This window comes from Cucurbita pepo, chromosome LG20 (genome assembly GCF_002806865.2).
Source record: "Cucurbita pepo subsp. pepo cultivar mu-cu-16 chromosome LG20, ASM280686v2, whole genome shotgun sequence".
NCBI lineage: Eukaryota > Viridiplantae > Streptophyta > Magnoliopsida > Cucurbitales > Cucurbitaceae > Cucurbita > Cucurbita pepo.
This window is the reverse complement of record NC_036657.1, coordinates 3,345,401-3,359,430: the sequence shown is the minus strand read 5'-3', so window position 1 is coordinate 3,359,430 and position 14,030 is coordinate 3,345,401. Positions and strand designations below refer to the sequence as shown.

General features: G+C 36.8%; 2 protein-coding genes across 15 annotated transcripts; both read left to right on the top strand.

The window, feature by feature from the left end:
- Positions 1–79: 79 nt before the first annotated feature.
- On the top strand, positions 80–5,423 carry LOC111783326 (GDP-L-galactose phosphorylase 1-like). Of its 7 annotated transcripts, none has more exons than XM_023664252.1 (9): positions 80–288; positions 432–486; positions 799–1,228; positions 2,033–2,154; positions 2,236–2,295; positions 2,433–2,663; positions 3,075–3,260; positions 3,720–3,971; positions 5,001–5,423. In XM_023664252.1, the coding sequence occupies exons 3-9, from the start codon at positions 1,138–1,140 to the stop codon at positions 5,199–5,201; spliced, it is 1,143 nt and encodes a 380-aa protein (XP_023520020.1). In that variant the 5' UTR covers positions 80–288; positions 432–486; positions 799–1,137; the 3' UTR covers positions 5,202–5,423. The 7 variants fall into 7 exon arrangements, with proteins under 7 accessions (XP_023520020.1, XP_023520021.1, XP_023520017.1 ...); XM_023664253.1 differs by having other exon boundaries at positions 665–1,228; XM_023664249.1 differs by having other exon boundaries at positions 432–522.
- A 1,099-nt stretch (positions 5,424–6,522) lies between these two features.
- Positions 6,523–13,166, top strand: LOC111783127. 8 transcript variants are annotated; one of them, XM_023664017.1, is made up of 8 exons: positions 6,523–6,827; positions 7,536–7,807; positions 7,906–8,557; positions 8,666–8,865; positions 9,472–9,716; positions 10,188–12,536; positions 12,653–12,738; positions 12,857–13,166. In XM_023664017.1, exons 2-6 carry the CDS (start codon positions 7,536–7,538, stop codon positions 11,096–11,098), a joined length of 2,280 nt encoding a protein of 759 aa, XP_023519785.1. In that variant the 5' UTR covers positions 6,523–6,827; the 3' UTR covers positions 11,099–12,536; positions 12,653–12,738; positions 12,857–13,166. The 8 variants fall into 8 exon arrangements, with proteins under 8 accessions (XP_023519785.1, XP_023519784.1, XP_023519788.1 ...); XM_023664016.1 differs by having other exon boundaries at positions 6,523–7,807; positions 10,188–12,316; positions 12,453–12,536; XM_023664020.1 differs by having other exon boundaries at positions 6,523–7,807; positions 12,670–12,738.
- The last annotated feature ends 864 nt before the right edge of the window (positions 13,167–14,030 follow it).

The window sequence follows — 14,030 nt, the reverse complement described above, 5'->3', positions numbered from 1 at the left end:
ATATATATATATATATATATATATATATATATATATATATATATATATATATATATCCATTTATGAGGATGTGAGAAAATACACTAAGATGAAAAGCTTATACCAAAGAGATGGCCATCCATTTTCCATTCTCATCCTTGCATGATCCAGACCGCTCATAAGAGTGTAGAACTCATTGTGATAATTTGGGTGTTTTGTACAGAGAACACGCGTCGATGGTTAATTCATCCATTACTGTGCACAGTGGGAGATTGAGAGCGAGCGAGCAGGAATCGCGGAAGGAACACGGTAGGTTCTCTCAATTTCAGAAGCATTTCCTTTGCGGTAACGATTAATCCTTAATTTGTTAACTGCGTGGACATTAGAACTTGCCATCTTCGTTAGCAATCAGGATGTTCGTCAATTTGTAACTTTGATCTTAAACCATGCAGGTGTTTCTTTCCTGATTTGAGAACTGATTGGACGGCTTTGTGGATCAGTTGCCTGGTAAAGGCTTCCTTATATTTCTTTTATCCGAAAGGGGTAATTTAGCTTTTCTAATTTGGATTCTATTGTCATATATTTACATTTTCTTCGACAAGCATCGATGTTTTTAGAAGATAGTAGACACGTTTAATGAATTCAAAGCCCTTTTTGAAATCTTTATGATGATTTGTTGCATCAGAAAGAAACGCATGTTAGTTGAAAGCGTTGATCCTTAGATCACTGTCATTTTGTCCTTGCTCTGGCGAAGTCAAGAGAATTCAAGACATACAATTTGCTCACTGTATTTTCTTTCAAATCTGAATCCTCCTTCAGAGTTACTCCAAGACTTTTAAAGGGCTGGTCCTCCGAGGGGCTGGCTTTCACTGCTCAATCACGGCTTTAAGGCAAGAGTCTTGTGTCAAAATTAGAAGGAACAAAGAATACATGCAAGCTTTCCCTAAGTTCTTGATTGCATCCCCTTCATTTCACGGTGGGCGTGGTGCCCTGCCTTCAGCTGGTGGGCACCCAGCAGATCTTACCTTCCTTGCTGGTGGTGGTTACTAAGGCAAGCCTTCGACCCAGCGGCATTCCTTGTCACGGGATTGTCCCGAGAAGTTAATATACTGCATACGGTTTGGTAGTTTGAAATCACCATTAAACATCACTCTAAGAATGGTTCAAGCGAAGCAGATCGAGGATGAGAATTTGTGCTCAAAATATACGGAAAATGAGCTTTTAAAAACTCAGAAGTCATGCATGAACGGTCAGTGTTTTTTAATTATACTATCTTTTCTGGTAGTTATTCTTATCAGCTTAGCTGTGTGGTTAGAATAATTCGTATCCTCCCTCTTGTGAAAACTATTATTGTTCACTTTCATTTCACGTTGGTAGTTACAGAAAAGTTCTCCTTTTTGCTGAAATTAAGAACGAGGGTAATTTTTAAAACTCGTTGGGTAGGGAATCTTGATGTGTGGAAGCCCACCATATTCTCCACCTCCCTATCTCCCTTTTCCCATCTTATAAAATTATCTCTTTCCAGATCCCCCAAACGGTTGCAGAAACTTAAGTTTGGATGCGCAACCTTAGCTTTACAACTTGAGCTTTACAACTTGAGCTTTACAACTTGATCTCAATCAACGTAGTTAAAAAAAAAAAAAAAAAAAATCCCCAGTAGTTACAGAGACACTCCATCTGTTGTTAGAGGATATGGGCTGTCTTTTACGATTATTTGTAATGGTGTTCTGATTAGGTGGTGGTTGTATTTTTTAGATTAATTTGTAGTAATTACTCAGAGAACTGCATGGCTGAATGTACATCACCTGTTCTGATGTTATATCAATTGTAGACACTACCTATGGCGAGTTCTCGTCATTAGAGTTTCAGGGATGATCTCTTGCTAAGTGTTAGTTCTCTAACTTGACTGTCTGTTTAGTGTAGTTAACTGTCATCCTTGACTGATAACCAAGATTTCTACCTTCAACTTTGTTGACATTATTTTTTACGATTTGTTTATGAGCATAATCTTATGCTCATGTGAAGCCTATTGATAATAAAAAATAACTTTCAGGTATTAGATTACCTCTTTATCAATTTGGTAGAAATTCTCCTTTAGATGACATTTCCCTCCAAGCACCTTCAGACGTTCCTCTGGAAGAACAAACCATACTGGAGTCTATACTTCTTGCCAAGGTATGCTACTATGCTTTAAATATACTTTTTATTTCTTGGTGTTCTGGACGTCTGTGTAACAGCGGTCCTTCCACATTGCAGTGGGAAGAGAAATTGTCTGAAGGCCATTTTAGATATGATGTAACTCTATCTGAAATTAAGGTAGTGTATACTGCATTTTCTATTATTGAAACCTCATTTAACTCATTGTTGGAATCAACCTGCTGTCTTCTAGCCCTCCAAAATATGGAGAAGAGGAAAGGCTGCTGAGACCTGTGGGTTTCAATATTTTTTTGCAGGCAATCGTGGGCCAGAAAAAGTTCCTTGCTCAGCTGAATGAGAGCTGGACCAACCCTTCTCTGTCACAATATGAAGAGATAAGGAAATGCGATCACGGAAGTCTATTTCAAACTAATTGGTTGAAGTGCCAAGAGGAATTACTCTTTTGCATTTCACGTGGTGAAAATAATGAATCCAAGCTTATTTCTGCTTCTCTAGTGCCCACTAGTTCCATCCTGGTTATGATCAACGTATGACTCAAAATTGGACTTTCATTGGCCTTTTTTTTTAGGAAAAAAAAAAAAAAAAAAGCTATCCCTGGATTATTGTTTGTTAAATCTGAAGTTTTTATGCTTGCAGCATTGACTTTGTGATGATGGTAAACCATATTAATAACCCCCTTTTTTCTTTTTACTCATTCCCCTTTCTCTAAAAAAGTATTGAATGAAGTGAAGTTCATCAATTGTAGAAAGCAATTAATGAGCCGGCATCCCTTTCTGGTGCAATATTACTGTCATTGCCTTTATAAATTATCCCTTGATCATCTGCAAACTGCAGGGTGCTTGATATTATTTTAACGTTTACCTGACCAGTTGTTTTCTTGTGCTGATATGGTTTCTTCAAGATATGCATAAGTTTGATTCTCTCTCTCATTTTCCCAGGCAACTCCTGTGGAGTATGGTCATGTTATCTTGTTGCCCTGTGCTGTCGACGGTCCACTTCAATTCCTGGATGACAGGTCTTTGGAATTGGAAATGCTTTTGAGGCTTGCTGTTGAAATTAATAATTTTGCCCTCTGCTTATTCTATGAATGTTCTACTCCCAGGACTGCTTGTCCATTTTTTCAGGTGAGAAGCCGCAGATTTATGGCTGTTGCGATTATGTTTGATTTTGATTTTTTATTTTTTTTGTAAGAGCTATTATGTTTGATAGGATTGTCTTAATTTTTTTAATAGCCAAAGTGCTCTGAGTCCCATGTCGAAGATTTAGAGACCAAAGATTTAGAAGTCAAAGAATTTACCGTCACTTGCATTTTACAAAAAGTCTAAAAATGGTAGTGCATTAACTACAGGGCAATCGCCATAAATGCCCAAGTGGATAACCAGCACTAAAAACTGTCCTTACAGTTAGCTATTTGGTGTTTTGATGAATGGAAATTCGTGTATGTTGTCACCCCATTGATATGCAATAACTCTACATTATTCCATGCAAATAAGACCGTTATATGGATCTTTTTTTGTCTTTCTTGCTTTCGTTATCCAGCTTGAAATTGTTTCAAATATATAAGTTTTCCCCCAATGTAACAGGCACTGTTCTTTTCCAGCCTTTTACCTGTGGAGGCCATGGCAGTTGATACCTTCTTTAGCGATAGCTTGGGGGAAATTTATGTTTCTACTATCACAGATTACCCTGTTAAGGCCCTCTTATTCGAGAGCAGCTGCAACTTGAAGAAAATGGGGCAGGTTATTGCAGAGATATGTTCTCATTTACAGGAGAAATGCGTCCTGTATAATTTGCTGATTCGTGATTGTGGCAAGAAGATTTTCTTATTTCTTCAGGTAAAATGTTTCCTTGTGCTTCTCATGCTTAGTATAGAATTGTCTTCATTAAACATAAAAATTTGTTAGACGTTGTTGCAAGAAAACATAGTTTTCTTAAGGTTTACGGTAGAGCTATGCAGTACAGAACTATAGTAATAGTCATTAGTATCTATCTTGGCCCTTAAATGATAATGGTGCCAAAAATAGGTTCACATTCCTTTTGTGGAGATTGTGAGCAATGATCTCAGCAGCTAGTGGTTCTGTTCATTATTGGAAAATAAGCGATGAAAAAATGGAGTCAGTAGGCTTTAAATGTATATACTCAATCTGAAAATGGTATGTATTTTGTCTTGGAAAACATTCTAATAACTATTTCCATTATCTTATTCTGGACTCCTTATACAAATAATAATGATCTTTTGTTATTTGTTTTTATAAGAAACCGAGCTTTCATTGAGAAATATGAAAGAACTTTTCTATGTTCAACATTTTGCTTTTCAATCTGGTACATATTTACCCAAGATACATAAATTTGTAGTGTCTGCAAAAGGCTCGAGTATGAAGACTTGGCATTAATGGAAGCAAAATAAAGAATTTGCTGATTGGATCTTATTTTTTTCATTTTCCCTCTATAATCATAATTCTTCATTATGATTTATATAAATTTTTGTATCTTTCTTTACCAAAATATTCAAATCGTGCTGTACCTTGGACCTGAAAGCAATATTTTTCATGTTAAATTTGGCTCCAAAGTCTATATGGTGGAAAATAGAGAGCCTCTCCATTGCCTTTAACCAGTCAGGGTATCTCTTAGTTTCATCTGAACATATTGGATAAAAATACAGCATAAGTTCCATTTTGTTTAATCAACTTGGTCCTATGATTTCTGTTTTATTCTTATGTAAATTTGCACTCTTTTTAGTACATGATACCAGGATTTCTGTGCATAGTATACTTCTATGTCTTTTGTTTATATAAATCCTTCTACAAGCTTCATTTGCCCCGGATCTAACCAATATTATGCTATCGATTGATTGATGGATGCAGTCGCAAGGGTCGGACAGATCTTCCATTCTTTCACCTTGGGAATGTTGGGGTTACTTCTTGTTCAAATCAAGGTCTGAATTTGATCAGGCAACTGAAGATGCCCTGCTCGATCGGATCGCTGCTGCTGCTTCCCTCGACGATGCAGAATTTCAGGGCGTGAAGCAATTCTGCTGTGACGTTGCAGGTAAAGTTTCTTTCTGATTCTCTGCTATTTCATAAGCCGTTGTGGAATGCTTCTGATTCTATGTAAATTTGTGTGTATGAACTCAGCTAAATTTTCCTTTTTGTCTAATGAACTTATGAGAGATACACATGCAGAATTCTGTGTACTGCATAGTTCTATAAGTTACTTGGATGTAATATTAATGACATTTATATATTTGTGTATCGATGAATAAACATGTTATGATGTACAGTTTTCTATGTTTATATAATACTCATATTAAATCTTGAGGATTCTTTCAGTAATTATGTTTATTTATGAAGAATGAGCGAAATGCTAGTCTCATTTCATGTTCTTTTAGGAGTGATTTCGTAGTTGTAAATTCCAGTTCGTTCTTTTTAGATCTTGTTTGATAACATTTAATTTTTCGAAAAAATGAGTTCTATCAAAATATAGATATGCATGAAAAATGTTGGTATGTGGAGATGAAAGTACCGTTTGTTCAAGTTTATGCAATGATGTTAACGTTAGGTCGACATCTTATGTTACACATGAAGTTTATGCATGTATTTTTCTTTTCTTTGAGCATCAATGTGGGACTTTTCATCCAACATCTCCACTTAATCGAGGTTCAACTCTTTTTCTTTTGGAGTCTTAGTCATCTTTTACTACGCCTTTGAGGCTCACACTGATACCGTGTTAGAACACGACTCTCCACAATGATATGATATTGTCCACTTTGATGGCTTTGCTCTGGGCTTCCCCAAATTGTCTCCTCTTAATCGAGGCTTGACTTCTTTTTTACTAGGCCTTCAAGGTTCACAATACTAAGTTTAGGGCATGGCTCTGATACCATATTAGATAAACTCGACTCTCTACAATGATATGATATTGTCCACTTTGAGCTTCTCTCATGACTTTCCTTTGAGCTTCTCAAAAGGTCTAACGACTTTGCTTTGTGCTTCCCAAAAGGCCTCATAACAATAGAGATATTATTCATTGATTATCAACCATGATCATTCTCTAAATTAGCAACTTTTAATCAACCATGATCATTCTATTTTAATTTGTTAAAAAATTAATTTCCAATTAATTATGCAAAAATATATAAAAAGATTTGAAAATTAATAATAAAAAAAAAATAACAAAATATAAAATGATAACCATGTGCCTAAAATTAAAATTTCCAATCACTTACTTTATTATTGGATTACTATTTTATTTTTATCAGCCCAAACTCACAAAATAAATTATACCAAAATTAAAAAAAAAAAAAAAAATGAAGCCCAATATAATTTTGCGTTTTTTATTTTTATTTTTTTTTATTTGACTTAAAATTATGATTTTTTATTTTTTAAAAATTGGCATTGGGTTAGATGACCTTCTCTAGCCTCACCGCCTCCGGTGGCTGTTTCTTCTCTGTTCCCTTCGTCTCTCGCCGAGAACCAAAGCTTTAAGCTCTTCGCCTCCACCATTCTCCCGGATTATATCCGACATCAATCTCGATTTCCATGACTATTTCAGGAATCCTGTTTGGTTTTCCGGTAGTCGGAGAACAGTGAGTTGCGTTCGCCGACGGCTATTGAGTGGGAAGGATGGCTACATAGGGCGAGTTTCATTCGTCCGGTGAAGTGTGCAACGAGATATACACATCAAGTTGCGAGGTCTTCGGTTTTCTGATAAGACATTTCGCGAGGCTCTGATCTCTTGTTTAAACTTTTCATTCTACTTTGAGTTTGTTTGATTGCAATTAGTTGCATGGTTAAGTCCTTTGTAGTGATGAACTGTTTTTCTTTTGTAAATTTGGATTGGTTCTTTTTGTCTGCGTAGAGTCTTCATTTTTGTTGTCTTCTATCTCTGCTTGCTTACAGGCCGGTTAAATTCGGGTCTGCAGATAACGCTAAGTCCGTGGTGCTTCTTTTTGTTCTGCAGATAACCCTCTTTGATTTTTTTTAAATCTTTAGAGAGAATGATAAGAGATTCTGGGTTCTCAGATGTTTCTGCTTTATGATTCTTCCCCCTGTTCAATAAAATCTGACGTTCTTATTGTTTTTCGTATAAATGGGTAAGTTGTAATATCTAGTGCAGAGTTAACAAGAAGAGAGGGATACAAGATTATGTTCATTTTTTCTGACATTTGGATTTTGGTAATTTGATTGCGATATTGCAATGCGTTGATAAGTTTATTAGATAATGTATATCTCTGTGCCTGCCGACGGTTTCTTGTTTGATTTGAATTTTTTTTTATGTTGATTTGTTGTGCTGAGAGAGAATTTGTTTATGGTTTTCTATAAATGTGAGTCGTTTAACATGTGTTTCATGTTCCGCTTCTTAAATTATTGACTCATGCAATTTCTTTGTCTCATTTTTAGATGGCCAGATGGGACGAAATTTTTTCTCTTCCAGTACAGAATCCTCCAACCTTGGAATTTTCATCTTCTGATCTTGTGTGGTCAAAGGTTGAAGGATGGCGTAACAACATGGATAGAGTTGCTGTAATCCCTTTTGCTAGAGTTGATGATTTTGTTCATGGTGAATCTTCAAATAAAGAATGTCCAACCAGATTTTATGTTGAAACAAGGCGACGTCGAGCATTGGAAGCACCGTTCAAGGCAAAGGTTGATGGTGTGTTGGAATACATTTTGTAAGTCCCATATGTATATTATGTATGGATGTTTTCAGCTAGCTCTTTTTGCTGTTTCTTCAAATTTAAAAAGTTTAGTTATGTTGATGAATATATAGGTATTGGTGTTCGTTTGGTCCTGATGACCATAGGATGGGGGGAGACATACGACCCAGTAGAAATACTTCTATACCGAAGAAGAAAAATGCTGGGCGGCCAAACACTAAGAGGGGTTGCACCTGCCACTTTATTGTCAAACGCTTAATGGCTGAACCGTCTATTGCACTGATCTTATATAATGAAGATAAGCATGTTGATAAGACGGGGTTGCCATGTCATGGTCCTCAAGACAAGAAGGCTGAGGGTACTCGTGCTATGTTTGCACCATACATCTCTGAAGATCTTCGCCTACGTGTATTGTCGCTTCTATATGTTGGTGTTTCTGTGGAGACCATTATGCAGAGACATAATGAATTGGTGGAGAAACAGGGTGGTCCATCCAACCGTGATGACCTTTTAACCCATAGGTACGTAAGAAGACAGGAGAGAAGCATTAGGCGTTCCACTCATGAACTTGATGAAGATGATGCAGTAAGCATCAACATGTGGGTTGAAGGCCATCGAAGCAATGTTTTCTTTTATGAAGATTTTACTGATACGGACAACTTTACTTTGGGAATTCAAACGGAGTGGCAATTGCAACAAATGATACGATTTGGCAATCGTGGCCTACTTGCATCAGATTCCAGGTTTGGAACAAACAAGTTGAAGGTATATCAGTCAATTCTTGTATCCTAGTTCTTTCAAACTTGTTAAATTATAAGATCCAATTTCAATGTCAGATGAGGCTAATTATGCATGTCCTGCATTTTTGTCTAGTTTCCAGTTCACAGTCTGGTAGTATTCAATTTAGACTACAACGCAATTCCAGTAGCCTGGATTATATCACCGAGATTTGCTAGTGGGGATACCCATAGGTGGATGAGGGCTCTTCATAGTAGAGTTCAAACCAAAGATCCGTCATGGAAGTTGGCTGGCTTTGTTGTGGATGATCCTCTTGCTGATGTACCAACAATAAGGTTGCTCTATTTCTTTCTTCTGTTCAGAAATTAAAGATATTTTTGTAAACAGAACTTGACTAATCTGAAAAGTTCGTCCCAAATCTTTAAATCACTGGGCGCATAGAATCAAAAGATAACCTGCTTAATAGTTCAAGAATGATTATAAATTTTTAGGCTAAATTTTTTCTTCCTTTTGTCTTGTTGTCTTAGTTAGAGATGCTTATAGATTCATACTGTCTTTTTACAGTTTTGTTGTTTATGACTTATGAGAATGTGGTGACTTCTCTTTCTGAACTGTTTGATGGATATAAAACAATGCACACCATTGATAAATCCACTTGAAGAGCTGCAATCGATCTTTCTCGTGATTCTCAATAGGAGTGGCTTCTAAATATTTTTTATGTTCAAATTCCTGCACCTCGAAAGTGTTTTTAGGTTCAATTGATTAATTCGATCAAATTGTTTTTATTGGTGAGTGTGAAAGCTTTAATTAATGCAAATCAAGCTATTATACATAATTGAAAGTTTCACTACTTTTCAGTATGAAGCATTTAAGATTGCTTCTATTTCCATTCAAGTATGTCACCGTCAGGTGTTTGAGAGTATTCCCTTGATTTTGTTCAGGGAGATATTTCAGTGTTCTGTTTTATTAAGCTTTTGGCGTGTCCGCCATGCATGGCATAAAAACATATTGAAGAAATGTGCAGAAATTGAGAAGCAAGCTGAGATATTAAGACAACTTGGGCAAGCAGTGGACAGAGTTTGCCAAGGTGATGAAAAGGTGGATTCATTTGAACAGCTGATTAAACATCAAATTGATGATCCAGATTTTATTGACTACTTTAAGGCAACCTGGTGTCCGAGACTAGGTCTATATNGAACCCTAATAATCAGTCTACCATCTGTAAGACTGTACGGGACTGCTGTTTTCACGAGACTTTCGAAGCCAAAACGCACAGTTTTGAGTTTTTTTAATTATCATTATTGTTTTAGTTAAAACACCATTTTATCCCGAGGTTGAATATTAGTGATCATTTTCTCATTAGATATCTGTGTAATTTTGTCATCCAAGATCTTTTTGACGACCACAAATTGATTATTAATTTGAGCATTTTCACAGTTCCCTTGTATTTTAATTTAGTCATAGTGCACTGTTCATGAGCACTATTTCAAGCACATGGATTTTGATCTTTTCGTTCTTTTCTATTTGAAGAAAGTATTGATTATCAATCTAGAGACAAATGTACTGCAGGAGTTTGTTTGAAAATTGTGAATTTTAGACCATGGTGGCTAGGAGCACATTGGAATTCTCATCGTCTGAATTTTCTTTTTGGTCTTAGGGATGTGGACTACTGCACTGAAAAACCTCCCACTGACCAGCCTCGAAACATGTGCTGCAATGGAGCTTTACCACAACCAGTTGAAGGTTAGATTGCTGAATGAGAAAGATATTGCTGTTTATCAGCGTACAGACTGGTTGGTCGACAAGCTGAGTACAAAGGTACATTCTTACTTTTGGCTTGATGAGTACTCAGAGAAGAATAGTTTTTCTCGGTATTGGAAAGATGAGTGGATGTGTGGTTTGACATACTGGCGCAGAGCATTGAGAATTCCAGACTCTGATGTTATTCTTGAAGGCAGTACTGCAAAAGTTACCGACCAAATTACTCGAGACAGGAAACTTGTTGTCTGGAATCCGGGTTCGCAGTTTGGTCTTTGTGATTGTCGATGGGCAGAAATGGGTAATCTATGTGAGCATATGTGCAAAGTTATTAACATATGCCGTAAAAAAGGGACTACAAGACCATCAGTGAGCTTATTGCAGTACCAGAAGGCCTTGATTGACATTCTGCGTAGTCCACCTCATGATTCTTTAATACGTGATCATGCTGTATCCTTTGCAATGTCTGTCCAGAAGAAGTTGCATGCACTAATCCGTATGGAAAGCAACCTAGAGTCTAGGAGTTCTTTTCGGGACCATATGATAAAAACCCTGGAATGTCGAACTGATAGGGAAATATCTACTGAAGACACACAATTTCTGAGGGATAATGTACTTTGGGACAAGTCTGAGTCGAATCAGCATGAGATTGACTCTGCCTCTGGTCAGGAAGCTTCTAATAATATTACTGATAATGCTAGTTGTGAGCTCGTTGATTTAACTGTGACTGGAAACCGTGTGGATGGTAAAACTCCTGGGGAAGAATTCCCTTGTACATTGGATACTCACCAGCTTCCTAAAGTACACTGACTTGTCCCTCAGTTGAAAGACTAATGCACCCCTCGAGATATGAATGAGGCCCTGGAGAGGTTGTAGGTAGCATCGATCTACATATCACCACCTCCTCTAAATTCTGTTGAAGAGGTTGTAGGTAGCAATTCCTTCCGACAAAGTAAAAATATAGTACCAACTGATATGGAGTACGAAAGTCTACCTTCCAGTTACAGTACTGTCGGTAATTTAAATAAATTTGTAGACAATCAGCCTCATCAAGAACAGATAGAAGTAGATCCACATGCCAGATATGATGTTTTTCTACTTTAAACGCAGAATATGAAAGCACGAGATGCTTTCTGCGTGTCTGGGTAGTGTCTGATCATTGCTGCCTGGGATACTCAACTTGCTGGATGTTCCTACATGAATATGAATTTTTGTATACTGACTTTACAAATAAAGTACCATTGTACAGTGAGCCACTTGCAAATGAAATTAGATCTCATGTGGTTGAGTTTAGGAGAGATGTGGAGAAGCAAATTTGATTCCTGTCGTGTGAACGTATGGTTGGTTTCTGCTAAAAGATTCAAGTTAACCTTGTCTTTAGGCAGACTGAGATATCCATCAGTGAAGGTTGATGCCATTTCATTGAGACAGATGAAGCTTTCTCACTGTTCTTGAGTTACATTTGTAAATGGTTGATTGAATAGAAAGCAGGCAGAATTTCAACGCGAAGGCTCTGCTTGTTCAATTCTACCTGATCAAACTGATGTTACAACCAGATTTGTTGATTTGCCGGAAGCCCCGGAGCCTTTAGTAGTTTGTTATCAACCAAGTCTTGTATGGTAGATGTTATATCCCACATCGGTTAAAGAGGATAACGAACCATTCTAAGGGTGTGGAAACCTCTCTCTAGTAGACACGTTTTAAAACCGTGAAGCTGACAATGATAGGTAACGGGCTGAAATGGACAATATCTACTAGCGGTGGATTTGGGTCGTTAAAAATTGTATCAGAGCTAGACGCCGGACGCTGGCTCCCAAGGTAAGTGGATTGTGATATCCCACATCGGTTGGAGAGGGAAAAGAAACATTCCTTATAAGGATATGAAAACCTATCCCTAGTAAACACGTTTTAAAATCGTGAGACTAACGATGATACCCAACGGGTCGAGGCGAACAATACCTATTAGCGATCTATTAGCGATGGATTTGGAAACTAAGGAACCAAAGTTAAACAGCACAGAGCACAGAGGTAATGAAATTTGCAAAAGGCTATTGATTTGTCCAAAACAATGAGTTCACAATCCTTCTGAGATCACTGGCTTATGTGTCTGTTATTTTCTTATTAAATCTTATGGGTTCTGGATTTTTTCTTAAATTAAATGAAGGGCTGACAGTGGACCAGAGGATCAATACACTGGAGATTGGTACTGAATCATGAATTTGTCTGCTGTGTGTCTCTCCTCATCTGGGTAATGTACAGTACAATATGATCCTTAGCCTTCAAATTTTTTGTTTGGTTTCTTGATCCTTTACTAGTGAAATTGATTCTTTGCGTCTCTTGCCTCTCTCTCCTTCCAATTCTTAGCCCTTTTTCTTCAACAGATCACTCATGACCCTTGCAACTTGAAATGTAATCAAATCTCAGAGAGAGATATGTGGATACTCTTATAGGTAGTCTCTCGTCATCTCATAAATTATTATGGCATGCATTCATTAAGGGAAAAAGAAATTTATCCCTTTCAAGTAATATAATTCTTACTCGATATTACCCTATTGATTCATTTTTAAGGCCGGAGCTCAAAGAACAAATAGGCGTCGAGGGGGTCATTGTCGTTCCCGTATCACCCATCCTTGCCTTCCCCTTCACATGGCTTAGTGAAGGCTTAGTGAAGTTTGATGAGATCAGATCTCTCAAAATTAGGGTACCATCGGAAGTCCTTCTTCGTCTCATAAATTAGGGTACCATTCACTTGAAGGAAAAAGAAATTTGCCCTTTATCAAATAGTATCGGTTTTTACGGGAGCCTAATTCTTTACTCTTTACGGTATGTCGAAATGTATCACAGTTCTATCTATTCATCTTTTTGTTTATAAAAAAAAAAAAAAATAATAATAATAATAATAAAGAGTTTTGTGGCAGGAAGAATAGGCTAGTAGCCCTCTTCTATTGTTATTCTCGGATCACCCATCCCTTCCTCCTTTTCGCACGACTAGGTGAAATTTGATGAGCTCAGATCTCTCGAATGGGAAGCCCTTCTTCTCTTCATTTGTATAGGTGATAGCAACAAACTACAAGTTGGAGAGACCTCTTGCTCGAAGAAAGAAGCTAGTTTTGATGCTAGGGAAAGAAGCTAGCTTTGATGCTAGGGACGGAACTATATGATAGGAGAGTGTATACTCTTGAACTCTAGGAGCGAGACCCTAAAAAGAGTAACTTAAACAAGTGTTATAATTTTGATCTTAAACTTGAATGGACTCCCTATCTTTAAGTGGAACCAATAAATTTATCGAAACTTAAGAGAATAGCGATAAAGCTACATTAAACCGAACATTTCGGTAGGGACCGAGAAGATCAATTTTCAAACTCGAAAAAATTAGGTATTTGNAAAAAAAAAAAAAAAAAAAAAAAAAAAGGGAGATACCAATAGCAGCTATTCATAAATAGCTGTAATAATGATTGAAGGGAAAATAGTGTTTTGGATTTGGTTTCTTTCAAAAGCTAAAGACCAACAAGGTTGCCTTCATTCTAAAGAAAAGGGAATTCGATCTGTCGGCAAATAGAGGAACGCGTTACTTTTACATCTCTTCTCTTATCGACTTGTCGACTATTGTGGTCAGCTCAATGTCCTTGTTCAACCTTTTTTTCAGTTCAGAAAAAGTGAGTAATTATTTAGGATTATTGTTTATGTTTTAAAAAATTAATGTTGAAAATAATATTTCCATAATTATTTTTGTAATAAAATA